At 41.4% G+C, this 14,523-nt stretch overlaps 1 protein-coding gene across 2 annotated transcripts; it reads right to left on the reverse strand.

Annotated features, from left to right (window-relative positions):
• Positions 1–1,143: 1,143 nt before the first annotated feature.
• On the reverse strand, positions 1,144–14,264 carry LOC146813719 (uncharacterized). Of its 2 annotated transcripts, XM_085610218.1 has the most exons (3): positions 14,064–14,249; positions 10,827–10,895; positions 1,144–4,198 (listed from the first exon to the last, which is right to left on the reverse strand). In XM_085610218.1, the coding sequence occupies exon 3, from the start codon at positions 3,538–3,540 to the stop codon at positions 2,179–2,181; it is 1,362 nt and encodes a 453-aa protein (XP_085466344.1). In that variant the 5' UTR covers positions 3,541–4,198; positions 10,827–10,895; positions 14,064–14,249; the 3' UTR covers positions 1,144–2,178. The 2 variants fall into 2 exon arrangements, with proteins under 2 accessions (XP_085466344.1, XP_085466345.1); XM_085610219.1 differs by lacking the exon at positions 10,827–10,895 and having other exon boundaries at positions 14,064–14,264.
• Between the last annotated feature and the right edge of the window lie 259 nt (positions 14,265–14,523).

Here is a 14,523-nt window from a genome sequence, read left to right on the forward strand (position 1 = left end):
TGTTCCATTACTGGGTGATATTAAACATCATGACTGATGAAGAATCTTCCAAATTGTCAGGTGACATTGAGCATCAGCCATCCGAAACACATATTTGCACACCACTTTAAAACACACAACATATGCAAAGGGTGCCTCAATGTCTGTTAAGCTTCAGGTTCACTATCAAGGTGGATCTTTCGATGGTACTGTGCTGTCTTAACCCAAAAGGGGCTGCTCCCACACAACCTAGTATCACAGCTTGTCCTTGGACTGTAACAAGCCCTGAGAAAGGTACTGGAGAGACAACGGAGACAGCGCATGATGAATACATTTAACCTATGGTACAAAGATCCCAGTACAGTAATCTAGAACACCATACAATGAAAAAGGCTGAAATATGCAATCTGCTAAATGCACTACATCTGCTTCAACAATTGCTCCAGTGCCCAAATAGTGTGGAACAGAGCAGTATCTGCGTCACCTTGAGACAACCCAACACGGCAGTTCAGAGACACCCTGCTCCTCACATTCAAGATGTACCTCCTCGGCTCTGTGGAGTTCCTTTCTTCTCAAAATTAACCAGACTTAAGGACGTTGTTAGGAGGTTGAAGAATCTTCATGAATGCACCATGACTTTGTCACCCACAAATATGGCTGTAATGATGCATATATCAAAGTTTAGTGTCTCATCTGCAGCCAAAATACCACAGGCAAACAAAATGATCATTCAGTGCATCTCAAAATGTGAGAACTATAGTACTGACTTCTTAGTGTTTGGAACGACTGGAGATTGAGAAGAGCTTAAGTCTGTGGTGCCCTTGCCAAGGCGGATCTCACTCTAAACAAGGAAGAGTTCTCACTTTCATAGTTTGACACATTTTCTCCCTTGAAGGTATGGAACTAGTCCACAAGAAGCTCTGACATCAGGATGTGCACCAGCGAATGCACCAAGTTTCTGCTCTTTTCCAAGCATGGCCAGCTACTGTGCTAAATACACACAACACTTTGCCTCACTCTGCGGAGACACCTCACAAAAACAGACCTGATGAGTCTCGGAACATGACAACCCTGACTCCCCCAGGAATTGAGGTAACAGTACTAGAACATTTTCGCTTAGTCACTCGGGCATACCCAGCGAGATACACAAGAAATGCACAAAGAGGCGTTTCAATGTTTATTCTTGAATAGAAGACATGCACTGCAATGATTAATAGAAGCAAATGAAGTTAATTAGCATTAAGAGGTCTGTGAAAAGGATAAATAAGTCAACCATTGTGCTAAAGCAGTGTATTTATGCTGGCGTATAAGTACTGTGTATAGTGTACTTCTACTATGTGCTCCCTAACCTAGTTGCCTAGGGCGTGTGGCCTGCCAAATCCCGTACTGGATGATCTAACTCCCCATTACCTGAGGGTAAGTGTATACAGGTGCCTGTCTTGGTCACAAGTTAGACATCCCTCCTCACGAGGGAAAACAGGAATCAGCAGGGCTGAGATTTCCGACAAGCAGCGACCTTGCAGCGACAGAGTGGTCCTCTCCCGAAACCCGGAAATGTTTGGAGCATTTATAATAAACAGCATCCATGCTCCAGTGTCGAAGCCTCAGCCAGGCTGACATTGTTTATCCTCTTTTGAAAGCAGTATTGTCTTTCGGATGATCAACAACATTTGCACAATGTACGTTTAGGCCTTTTACTAAATGTTCAAGATGTCGTGATAGTGTGTCTACGAAGCTGAAATGCAAGCAATGTGGTTTCAGGGAACCTAATCTTGCACAGTCACGCAAGTAAATGCAAGTCAAAAGTCATTATGTAAGAAAAGAAGGCAACTTAAACGTGTGCATGTAAATTATAGCGTTTCTTCCAGGGCCTAGCTCAGCACACAGGACACCCTGCATTCCATGCTAGAGGAATCAGTGTAACTAAATGCTAACCGTTTTCCAGAAATTATGAAAACTATTGAAATGAAATACCTCTCATCCCTACAATACCTCTAAGTAGAGAACTTTGAGTGGGGTGGAGCACGGATTCAAAAGCAGCAGACACATTCAGTACATTTGATTGATTTTCCAACTCTGTTCTTTGACATTGTATGCCTTCTCATATTCAGTACAGTACACATATGGTATTTCCCCTGACTGGATTCTCTGGTATAGCATTAGCTCTCCTTTTTACCTGAAAGCCTTCTCACATTTACATCATTGATACAATTTCTCTATATGGGTTCTCTTATGTCGCATTAGCTCTCCTTTTGATATGAAAGCCTTGACACATTCATTACACTCATATATGTTTTTGCCAGTATGAATTTTTTGATGTCGTGTTAGTTCTCCGTTTGTTATAAAATCATTGTTGCATTCAGTACATTTATATGGTCTTTCACCAGTGTGAGATCTATGATGCACCATTAGGTTTTCTTTTGTCATATAAGCTTTGCAGCAATCAGTACATTTATATGGTCTTTCCCCAGTGTGGCTTTTCTGATGTAGCATTAGCCATTGTTTAGTCTTGAAAGCCTTGTCACATTCAGGACATGTATATGGTCTTTCACCAGTATGGGTTGTATGATGTTTTATTAGATGACCTTTTGTTACAAAAGCCTTGTCGCATTCTGTACACTTATGTGGTTTTTCACCGGTGTGAATTCTCTGATGTAGCATTAACACTTGTTTTAACTTGAAGGCCTTGTCGCATTCTGCACACCTGTAGGGTCTTTCCTCAGAGTGAATGCTCTGATGTAGCATGAGAGCTTCTTTTGTTCTGAATGCTTTCTCACATTCAGGACATGTATATGGTTTATCTCCAGAGTGGGTCCTCTGATGTACAATTAGATCTCTTTTTGTCCTAAAAGCCTTGTTACATTCTATACATTTATGTGGTTTTTCAGCAGTGTGTGTTCGCTGATGCACCAATAGACACTGCTTTGTTTTGAATTCCTTTGTGCATTCAGTGCATTTATATGGTCTTTTTTCAAAGTGGATACTTTCGTGTAGCATTAGTTCTTTCTTTGTGTTAAAAGCCTTGTTACATTGTGTGCATACATGTGGTTTTTCACCAGTGTGAGTCCTATGATGGACCGTTAATGTTGCTTTTTGTGAGAAAGCCTTGCCACATTCAGTACATTTATACGGTCTTTCCCCAGAGTGGATTCTCTGATGGCGTATTAGATGTTCTTTTGCTTTAAAGGCCTTGTCACATTCAGTACATTTATATGGTTGTTCACTACTGTGGGTCCTCTGATGTACCATTATCCGTTCCTTTGTCCTAAAAGTCTTTTCACATTCTGTACATTTGTAAGGCCTTTCTTCAGAGTGCGTGCTCCAATGTCTTGTTAGTACTGCTTTTGATTTAAAAGCCTTTTCACATTCTAGGCATATAAATGGTCTTTCACCAGTATGGGTTATCTGATGTTGGATTATCTGTCCTTTTGTTTTGAAAGTCTTATTGCATTCACTACATTTATATGGTCGCTCCCCAGAATGGGTTATCTGATGCTGTATTAAACACATCTTTGTTATAAACGCCTTATCACATTCGGTGCATCTATAAAGTGTATCCATAATGTGCACTCACCTATGTTCAAAAAGATAATTTTAAATGAATCGAAGTTTGCACAATAATAGTATTTGCATGGTTTCTGCGATCCGGTTCTTCTGATCACTCAGTGCAAATCACGATAAATAGATGTTTTAACAGCTTACATTTCTAAGCGACCTCATCAAGGGTTAAAATCCCTAGGCAGAGTTTTCGGTTGTAGTGTTAGCAGCGCCTTTACACTGAAAGACTTTTCATAAAGGCTGATGTAGTCACAAGTGGATTCTCATATGTATAATCAGCATGGCCTCTTATGTAACGCTTACATTGATTCAGTTTCCTTAAGAGGTAAACCGTTAATCCATTAAGTATATCTATATTTCCCTTTAGCATAAGGTAATGGTGTACACATTAGGAGACTCGTTACATTATAACATTTTCATATCAGTAACACTGATTCACCTTCTTTCATAGGTTAACATATCAAGATTTACTTTTTTTCTGGTATTCATTCCGTCAAGTTGCAATTGGATTCAGTAGTATGCAAGTGCTTATTCCTAGATTTATTTATTTGCAAAGAAGTTAGCTGACATGGGAAGATGATGCTCTGGACATCTGGTTTTTAATGTCAAATCAATTTTCAAAAAACAATCACATCTTTCTTACTTCTTGTCTGTTAAGCACCTGTTGGATTGAAAAAGTACCCGAAATTAGAAATCCATTAGCATCAACATAAATGAAACTTCATTATAATATAGGTAAAGCACAAATAGAAATAGTCAGTGAGTGCAAAGCTTGAAAACATTTTAACTGTACCAGGAATAGAAGTAATACGATGTTGATTTGTTTTTGCCTCTTTCTCAATAGAATGAGTTAACAGAGAAATCACAAATGTATTCAATATGGGCAAGCAGGGAAACCACAATATCTGTGAGAAATGCCCATAACATGCAAATCCTCCCTTTCTTTTATACACTTTCTATGTACTTCCTGTATATCAGAAGAGATGGGAAATCCGACGCAGCAAGAAGGGAAACCTTAGCAGTTCCGTTCTGGGCCATCTTGTACCCAGGACTCACTCTCTGTAATTCAGTACAAGCTTCCGTACTTCTGCATCCTCTTTGTTGGATTCTTTTTCAGAAAACATGCACTACTAAACTTTGATAGAACATCAGGCAAGTACAGGAGTTGTTATGATCAGGAATTCAAACATAGTTCAATACGCCCGGCTCTTTTTATACAGCAGATATTCTGTGAAAATTAAATGTAAATGTCCAGTATTTGTAAAGCGCGAACAATTACCCAAGGGTGTCAAGGCGCTAGGGGCAGTTGGGAAGATTAAGCGAGCTATTGGCCAGAGTCACATGGTGCTGGGCTGATCTGCCGCTGGCACCGGGGATCGAACCGTGAGCCCCCGGGTTCCGGCGTCGGCCGCACTGGCCGCCGAGCCACACCTCTTCCCTACACTTACTTACTAAATGACACTTGCAAGATTATCGAAAGGCATTTAATAAATGGATTAGGAAAAATGTACATTTGCTCTAAAGAGAGCACTCACTGAATGGCAGAATCTGAAATGATGCTGTCCTCTTAAAGCGTATTCACGAAAAAACACATTTTGAATTCTAATCAGATTTCTAGAATTAACAAAAAATATGCAAACATTCTCTACTGAAATGAAATTCTAAAAAGATCAGGCTTTTCAAATGTTGATTTTTGTACCCTGAAAACCTTATAGTTTGGTGGGTCACCTCAGATGTTTCTCTTGAAATATAGGGGCATGAATACCTCCAGAGGGAGAAAGGATCTGTACAAAATAACATTGTAATCTATGGTGCGCAACCATGGCACAATGTATGTCTTCCATCCTGTACCACAACTCTTATAAGTAATAAACTGTCGGCAATTCAAAGAATGCTTATTCTGAGAACATACTAATGGTATGATGGCATCTGGATTGTTGCCGACACACTTGCTACATATCCCTTAGGTGATTCCAAAACAGAAAGAAGTAAAAAAAATCCTGGTTTTTAGTTGTTTGTTGAATGTCATTCAGATCATTTTTAACCAGCAGCTGCACACATTGTTTGCATTGTTTAATTCAGAACCTGCACAACTGGTGCTTCCAATCAGTGAGAATGGCCTTTGAGGAAAATACCATTTATTTATTTTCACATGAGCAATTTAATTCATGTGATGATTCCTGGTCTACATGGTCACATCTATAGAACATTCAGCAAACTACTAAACATCACATCCACCAGCTTGTGGACTTTTTCATCTTCACAGGATTCATGCTGGATTAATACAAACTTTTCTTCTTGTGGATTTCTACTGCATGTTTGGTTTCAAATAACTGAAAACGAGGTGTGAATGAACCACTTGCTGCTTTTCAATCCCCAACAAACTATCTAGCACAAACTAAAATAGGTTGAATATTTTTAGGACCCTATTTTGGCACTTGAATTTCTATTTTAACACTACACGGGACTATTTCAATATCTATGATGGGTTGTCAACTGTTACTGTGGCTCTAACATTATTCTGCTTAAACATATTAAAAACATTTTTTTATTGCTTTGCCAGATAACTGACCTAAGGGGAAAAGAAATTCTCTGGGCAGATGCCAACTGACAAATATGAGGACGAAGAACAGTATGCCCAAGGTAAAAGGTTTAGTTTTTTGCCTAAGTTTCCACAAGTGATGAGTAGTTTCTATGTTAAATGCCTTGAGCTCCACTGTTAAAAGATAACTCTCTTCTTTTGCAGAGGATATTGCAATTATAGTGTGCACATCTCTTCAACCGGTCCTACATGAATGATCTGAGGAAGCTGTAGCTACTCATTCACAAAAGAGAAGGTGGGTCTTGATACAGATATTAGTAACTAATACCCACTCTCCTCCTTGCCTTTTTTGTAATAGGATAACCGAGTCATTTGTAATATTCCAACTTCAGAGGTATTTGAACTTTGAGTCACTGCTGTTGGAGTACCTATCAGGTTTCAGAGCTCCTACAGGTAAACATATACTATCACATTATTCTGACAAGTTCTTGGAAACAATGACTACAGATCATGCAGCTACTTATAGTCTCTTGTACTTCTTGACAGTGTATGACATTTTAAATTACAGTGGGGTATGTGGGATTGCCTTGGACTGGCTGTGCCCTTTCCACCTAACATGGATAAGCCGATCCATGTACACCATTTCTCCTCCAGTTATTATTTCGTGAGCAGGGTTCCACCCTTTCACTACTTTATATACCAACCCTCTGGCAGTTCCCTATGGTCTGACATGCTAACCATAAGCGGAGGGCACTCAGATAATGCTGGATCTTCATGGGAACTCTCATGAGGCACATAAAATCCCTCGCAATTTTGTTGATGTAAGTTCTTGGAAGTCATCATACTACTGTGGTTTCAAATATGGTCAAGAATGAGCTCCTTTTCACCTCAAGGCTCTGGGAAGGTATGGCAGGTAGTTCTGGGAACCTACACATATAGCCACATCTGTGGAACGTAATTTGGGAGAATTTCTGATAGATTTATCTTTTTAAAGCATAAAGTGCCTATGATGGTCACAGTAGGCCAGAACCTCAATGGCGCTCGGGGCAGATACATCAACCAGGTTTGTCCTAGTCAAATTTGACCTTCTTATGTTAAACTCAATCCACCACAGCAGTATATGTCTAAAACCTCCAGGAGCTCAAGGGATCGAGATTCACAAGGTGTCAGACAGTGGCCGAAAGCAGGTTCCAGTTCCGATTCAGTTGCCACTGGTCTGTTGCAGGAAAGGTTTCTTGTAGGTTGTTGTATCCCTGTAGCTTGAACAGGAGGTCAGAGTTATGATGTAAACACAAAATAGGGCTGTCCCTAGTGAAGGTTCCTACAGGGTCTCTAGAGATGCAACTCCAATGGGGGCATCTCACAAAAAGTGAAGGACTGGCCTCACACACCGCCTGGTTTCATGCTTAATCATAGGCCGTCCTCGCCCTCTAAAAACTCCGTTTGACGGAGGGCAGCCATACACCTGGAGACAGGGATGCACTTCTAAAACTAAGTGGTGGCCCGTGATTTAGTGAAAAGTGATCTAAAAAACATTACACTTATCTATAGACAATTTTAATTAAAAGGTCTAATGTATGGTAGTAAAAGAAGTGGACGGCGATATGGGAAATCATTATCCCCTCACCGTAAGTAAGGTCAACATGTTTCTGCTTTGTGTCCAGGAAGGGTACATAGCATTCGTCAGGACCACGAGAAGTAATGGGCTCTGCCTTGCCACACTATGTGTATGCAAGGATAACCACTAAAGGACCGGGGGTGAGGATAAAAAATCCCTGTGTAGTGTAATACTAAAGTGTGAGAAACATCTTTAGGAAAAATGAACAAAAACACAAAACAAACCAAGCTTGTAAGTTTGATAAAAGCACAATATGCTAAGCGTACATCACCACACATTATGTCGCGCATGGTGGTTTCTAAGTGAAACACGTGTCAGTCTTACGTGTTGACACTTAAAACATGGAAAAAGGTTTCCTGGCCGCTTACCCAAAGACACTATCCTACTAACTGCATTGGAGGTCGAGGGTGGAAGGGCCTACTGCAGTGGTTCCCAAACTTTTTGGACCTGTGGCTCCCTTGACCTAATTGGCAGTTGGCCAAGGCTCCCAATTAAGGCAATTTTTTTTTTCTTTTTTAAAATCGCTGTGCGGATGTTATCCCGACCTCTGGAGTTTTTCCCATTTGCTCCCTGAAATTAATTGGAATGGAGCTAATGAAGGTATTATAAACATATTTGTAACAAAATTAAAATAGAACAGTCGTTTAATAAAAACTTTAAATTGGTTAAGTGAGGAACTATACAATATTAATTGTCAAATATGTTTCCATGACAACCTTTTTCAATCACGCACAAGTAAGCTTGCATTGTTGCAACCCCTGCTGTACCTGTTTATGGTGAGTAATGAAAAAGCTAAAGCGCCTTCTATTCCCTCATCCTTTTTGTTTCTCCACCTCTTTTCAAAGCCTTTCCTCTTCAGACATTCTTTTTCTCCCCTCTCACTGCCTTTATGTCCTGCTTTCCTCCTCTTCCTCTTTGAATCTTTCACACTTTGTTTTACCCCTGTGTATTCCATCTTCCACCTGGGGGAGCTTGCCCTTGTTTTCTCACACTGAAAGTCTTGGTGTCACTTTTAGTTTCCTGTCAGGGTTTAGCCTTCGCGCCTGCCTAAAACTACATTTCCCAGGTTCACTGGGTTTCGAACTACCGTTCCCAGCAGCCCTTGCTGCAGGACCGGATATAGGGAGACATGTCAAGGGAGAAGACGTTCGTGATTTTGTGGAGGTAGCGGGAGTGGCTGCTCTCGTTTCCAGAGTTTCTTCACTGCGACACGAACAGGTATCGTTCTGTCTGAAAGAATCAACGCGCTTGAAGCAGCTTAAGAGCTGGCGCTTCAGGGAGGTATCCGGAGCCAGGGTTCTGGTCGAGGAACTAAGTGAGAGTCCTGACTGTGGATTGCTGCTCATGGGAGCTGCTTGTTGTTTGTTGTACTTTGGAGGCATCGTGTGGTGGATGCAAGTGACGGAGTGCAAGGGGAAGGCATCCTCTGCATTGCCGTCACGAAGTCAGCGCTCCATGCGGATTACAAGTGCCAACGCGAACGGCTGTAGTTGATCACTACGCCCTACCATGTTTGGAGGGGTCTAGGTCCGGAAGAAGTTTTAGTAATGCAACCGGAGTATATGGAGTGATATACGACGAGACCTTTCTTTTCATTTCTTCATACGAGCTTGGGTATTCAACCAGGAAATGAATCTGTTACGTTTAAACCTACAAGATTGAATCCATTGGGGTCCTAGTTGTACGTTGGTGAGGGTAGGTTACGTATTGTAATACTTTGTACTGTTGGGTTGGAGGGCGATACCACATGGCCAACTAACGGGGTTTTTGTGTTCTGTAGGGAGAGGGGATGCCAAGAGAGTTCCATCGATGTGAAGCCATTAAGCAGAGTCAATTCAGGTGAACGTCATTTATTTTAGCGAGACTTTACTGAGAGTAGTATGTAGTTCATGTACTAATCTGTGTGTCTTGTTTTCCAGCTTCCTTTCCCTGCTGACCCTTCCTTTCCCCTCCTAAGGTTTTTTTCCCCTTTTAGGGTTTTTTTTCCCTCGCCGTATCGTCTGAACACCCTGTATCGATATCACTTCAGGGTGTTTGGAAGGTCCGGAGGTGGAGCTTATTGCTGCGTCTGGATTCTGCAGAGTGGGAACCTGACATTTCCTGTATTTTTCTCATCCCTCTGCCGCACTCCTCTTTCCATAAATAAAACATAGGTGGCCCAGTCTAGGGTGAATTAACAGCCTTTCCGATGCTCAGGTTGCTGCAGTCTGAGCTAAACTTGCATATCAGCGCTGTGATATCTTGTCTGAGGTAGTACGCGCTATGTCCATGCAATTACAATACAATAAGAGAGGCCTTATTTGGCCCAAGAGGAAAATAACAGGCGTGTTTGAGGCTGTTCACCTTTTCAGCAGTGACAATGTCTGAACATAAGTATTGTAACAGTAACTTGCTGTACCCTTGTATCCTGCTACTTTCGTAAAGCGCTGATACCTACGGGCCATGTCTGCGCTATATAAAATAGCAAATAATAATGCAGAGCCACAGATTCAACTCAAAAAAGTTGGGGCAATCTGAGAGTACAATCATAGTTATTAGATTTTTAACAGCTGTGCCCTCTAATTTTCTTTTATGTAAAATGTTCCTAGAAATCAAGAACTTTTACCTATTAACAATGCAAGCTGGTCTTTTAGTCGGCTGAGCTTCTTCAGATATAAGCATTGTTCTAACTGAAATATTTGGTATCATTGATTAAAATGTAAACATATGAATTTCAAAAGCAGTTGAAGTTTATATATATCCCATACATACACATTTTTTTGTATGTGTATTAAGCTGAGAATGGAATGATTGAATAATTAATAGGTGAATATGCATGGAGGGGTAAACTGCTTGAAGAAACGCCTGTTTTTGTCTACAGAGGTGACCTGCCATTTTTTATATATCTGACTAAAAGCTGCAGTCCCAGGGTTACCAACTCTGACCATTAGCACCAGCTCAATTATCGAGCATTATGAATTTCTGGTTTGTATATTATGGCACGGTGTTTCTTCACACGAAAGACGTGCAGTAACAGCAGCCTGCATATAAATAATACACAGTCTTGGGGGTCACGAGTTTGTGTTCCCCTTCCTTAAAGTTAAACTTAATGCAAGGAGTATTCTAGTGTGCAACCAAACTGTCACTTACTTTTAACTTGTTAAGAGGGTCCCCGGAGGCGCAGCAGAACACTGGCAGATTGTTTTCCTGGGCTTGCAACTAGTGCACCAAAGACAAGAAAACAAAAATTGCGCTTTACTGGCAAACAATGTAAAACTGGCGCTAATGTGTTTGGGTGTGAATAAAATCAATCTGGCCAGTTTGCTACCAGTCTGTCTCACTTTATTTAGTTATTTTTCATATTTTTAACCTTTTATTCCCGATGCGGCACTTTGGAATTAAAATGTCAGAAAAATACGACATTTCCAGCAAAAGCGTTTTTCTTTTTTGAATCCATTTCACAGGGGAGCAAATAAAAAAAAAGGAGAGGAAAGAGAGTCTTGAAGTCACAGTTTTCAGTAAGATAAGAACTGCTAGACAGAAAGATTGGGAAGAAAGCAAGAGTGGGGGGGGGGCAGTTAAAGCAGCAGAGCTGGACACTGTATTTTTCTTCTCTGGGCAAGAAGGAAAAGACAGTGTTCTGTTACGTCTCTGCCGCCCGTCCTCGAAAGCCAGGAACGCCGAGCTTTATTTATAGACGATGGCAATTTCTTGCGTCCTGGGACGCATTTTCAAAATAAAAAAGTAGGGGAACGGAATCCTTGGATTTAAAGAAGTTGGGGCACGCCGTGCCCTGCCGATCCCACCCAGTTCGACCACTATGCTCGACAGACATTGCTGCGTATACGGCCATATGCGGAGGCTGCGTGAAAGCACATAGCGCGTATGGCGGCCCTGCGCTCTTGGGCCAAAGGATGATTCGGATTATACAGGTGGCATTTGCAACTTTCCTATGTGTTGCAAATTGCTCAGATGCATTCTCTCAACATGATTACAAGCTTTTTCCCACATCGTGCGCGGCGCCCCTGGCTACTCCTAACGGCGCACCGGGGTGCCGCGGCGCACAGTTTGGGAACCACTGGCCTACTGTGACATTTCTGGAATGAGAACAATACATGGAGGGGGAGTGGGATCCAAGATTTAACATACAATCTGATCGGAGCTATAGATTTAGCGACAATCCATAAACTACCAATGGCTATTATCACACTTGATTCCACGAAGGCGTTTGATTGGGTCTACTTAACTCATGTATTGAGAAGGTGCAAGTTTTGCAGGGCTGTCTCCTCGATCTATCAAACCCCTGCAGCTAGAATTCTAGTTCAGGGTTAGTGGCAGCCAATCCATAATCTTGGAGTACAGGCACCCCTAAGTGAGGACACAAGCTACATTCACAGTTCTTAAATAGATCAATCTTGTTTATCACTTAATCTGAGATTCTGTCATCCTTCTCTCCTTATTTTAATCCATTACACGGATATTACCACTGAGACTACCAATGCACTGAATAATCTAGGTTCAAGAGTAAGTATACTAATATTAATCCTGAACCCAAAGCTTACTCCATTTCTAACCCCAATCCTGCATTTTACACTCACTCTAGCCAGGATACTAATACCCTCATTATGGGTAGTCTGAATCTTCCATCCCTCATTGGAGCTTATTCCAGGCGTAGGGGAGGTGGGTAGGGGTAAATGTAGCCCATAATGAGTATGACCTTCTGGGTCCACAAAATTATAAATTATTGGGCTAATCAGGAATACTGCACCAGAAAGAGCCGTAAGTTACCAGACACACAGAATTAAGGCTGTACTTCTAATGTGGTCCTAAGTCTAATGGTAAGTGTTATTGATACCTTTGGGCCCAATTAAGAGTTGCACCATACTGGCAGGGTGGTAAATTCACACCGAAACAAAACAGTACTCTACAGCAACACACTGCTGGCACCATGCAAGTATAAGTTTATACCTACAGAAATATTATTATTTACGGGTTACGTAGAAATGCAGTTATCAACCCATATGAGTCTCTTGGCGCTAGTTAGCTTAAAAAATGACAAACCTGAGAAGCAAACGATAGCTGGCGAAAAACTATTTTTTTTGCTTTTGTTAACTTTAGAAGCTGGGGTTGGAAACGGATCTCCAAATGAAAAGAATTTCACAGCATTGAACTTTGTATCCTGAATGTTCTGCTACCCCTTTTGATGTAGTTGCAAGGGGGTCTAAAAAGTTGACCTTAATGCAGGATCTAAGATTTCTCATGGGGATATATTTCTTAAATTTATCTGCGACAAATTTAGGAACTCTACCAAGAAAAATAATATTCATCATGAATGATGCCTTAAAAAATTCTTCATTGGTAATATTTGATTGATATAGATGGTCTGAATCACCCAGACAGGGGAATGAGGAACAACCGCACTAACCTGGTTCCGCCAAGCAGAATTTTGCATGGTATTCCCTTTTTCGTGTGGATAATCACTCACATTTACTATCTGCGTAGGGGTTTCTGCTGGGCAGGGCGAGGAAGGAGAAAGGTGAAGAGGGTCCCCAAAGATATATTGGCTGCTTTTTCCAGGTGCGTGAAACACCATATTTTTTGTGATCAGGAGGAGCAATATCCTACCCAGTCATACCGCTCTGCCCGACTCCTATCAGACCGCATGAATAAGCTTAACTCTAAATGTAAGGCGAAGCCTACCCAATACCTACTTTACACAAGCATTTTGGTAATCCCAAACCCTATCTCATGCCCTAAACCTGACACTCTTCCTTACCATAACCTAAAGCTAAGAATACATGTTACTCCAGCTCTTAGCCGTATTTACAAGATGAATTTAATAGTGTTCTGAGTTAATAATCATCTTACTTTAATTTAGAGACATCTATGTAACGGTCCATCAAAGTAGTAAAGTCACTTTCGATGATGAAAAAAGAAAATAGTACTAAAACGTTAGTTTTGTATTTGTAAAGTGCAGATTAAAACACTCTATACCACTCCTCTATTCACACCTGAATTGCTTTACCTTAAAATCTAAAAGGGTAACTAATGTCAACGTTCACAAGATACACAATTCAATGAAAACGTGCCTGGCCTGGTGCATGCTGTGATTTGCAGTCCTGTTCAGCCCATCATAAAACCAGGGCTTGTAAATCTTTGAAAAAAAATACTGAACTGGCTGAGCTACTAACTTACTGGGAAATGTGCGAGTCAGCTGATGTATGCTACTCTGCGTTACAAGGCTGTGTGTTTCTCGACATAACAAAGGACGACGAGAAGGAGCTGCAAAGAAACGTAATGAGAACAGGACCCCAAACCCCTCGCTGTATCAACTTCGTACTGGGTTTCTAGGGAAGATGTAAGGGCTAGAAATAGGGTATAGCTGACCTGTCTGTGTAGGAGCAATGCCCAGTGATACCTGCGAGGGTGCAGAGTGCGAGAGTCCCTGTGCGTCGGAAGAAACCCCGAATAACATCTGTGATTCTGTGTTGATGCGCAGATCAGCACTTCCGGGACGTTGCACGCGGAGAACGCAGTTTCCGGTATGGTGTTATTGTTGGGTCTCATCACGTACATGGCACAACGAACGCCTCCGTGTGAGCGTGCGCACAGATACATTTACCGGCCCTGTCCTGCTGGGGCGTGTGTAACCTTCTGGTTCCGGAGCATCGTGGCAGAGTCAGCACAGGTGTCTTCCACAAAGGTTTTACAACTCTGAGTCTCTGAACTGTCCATTACATTTTTTAGAGCCATGGCAGCTCAGACCTACAGATATTTCCCCACCCTAGTGTTGTTTACTAAATATATAGTCTTTGAGAAATCACGAACAATTATTTATTGAAAGAAA

Source organism: Triturus cristatus, chromosome 6 (genome assembly GCF_964204655.1).
Source record: "Triturus cristatus chromosome 6, aTriCri1.1, whole genome shotgun sequence".
NCBI classification, from domain to species: Eukaryota; Metazoa; Chordata; class Amphibia; order Caudata; family Salamandridae; genus Triturus; species Triturus cristatus.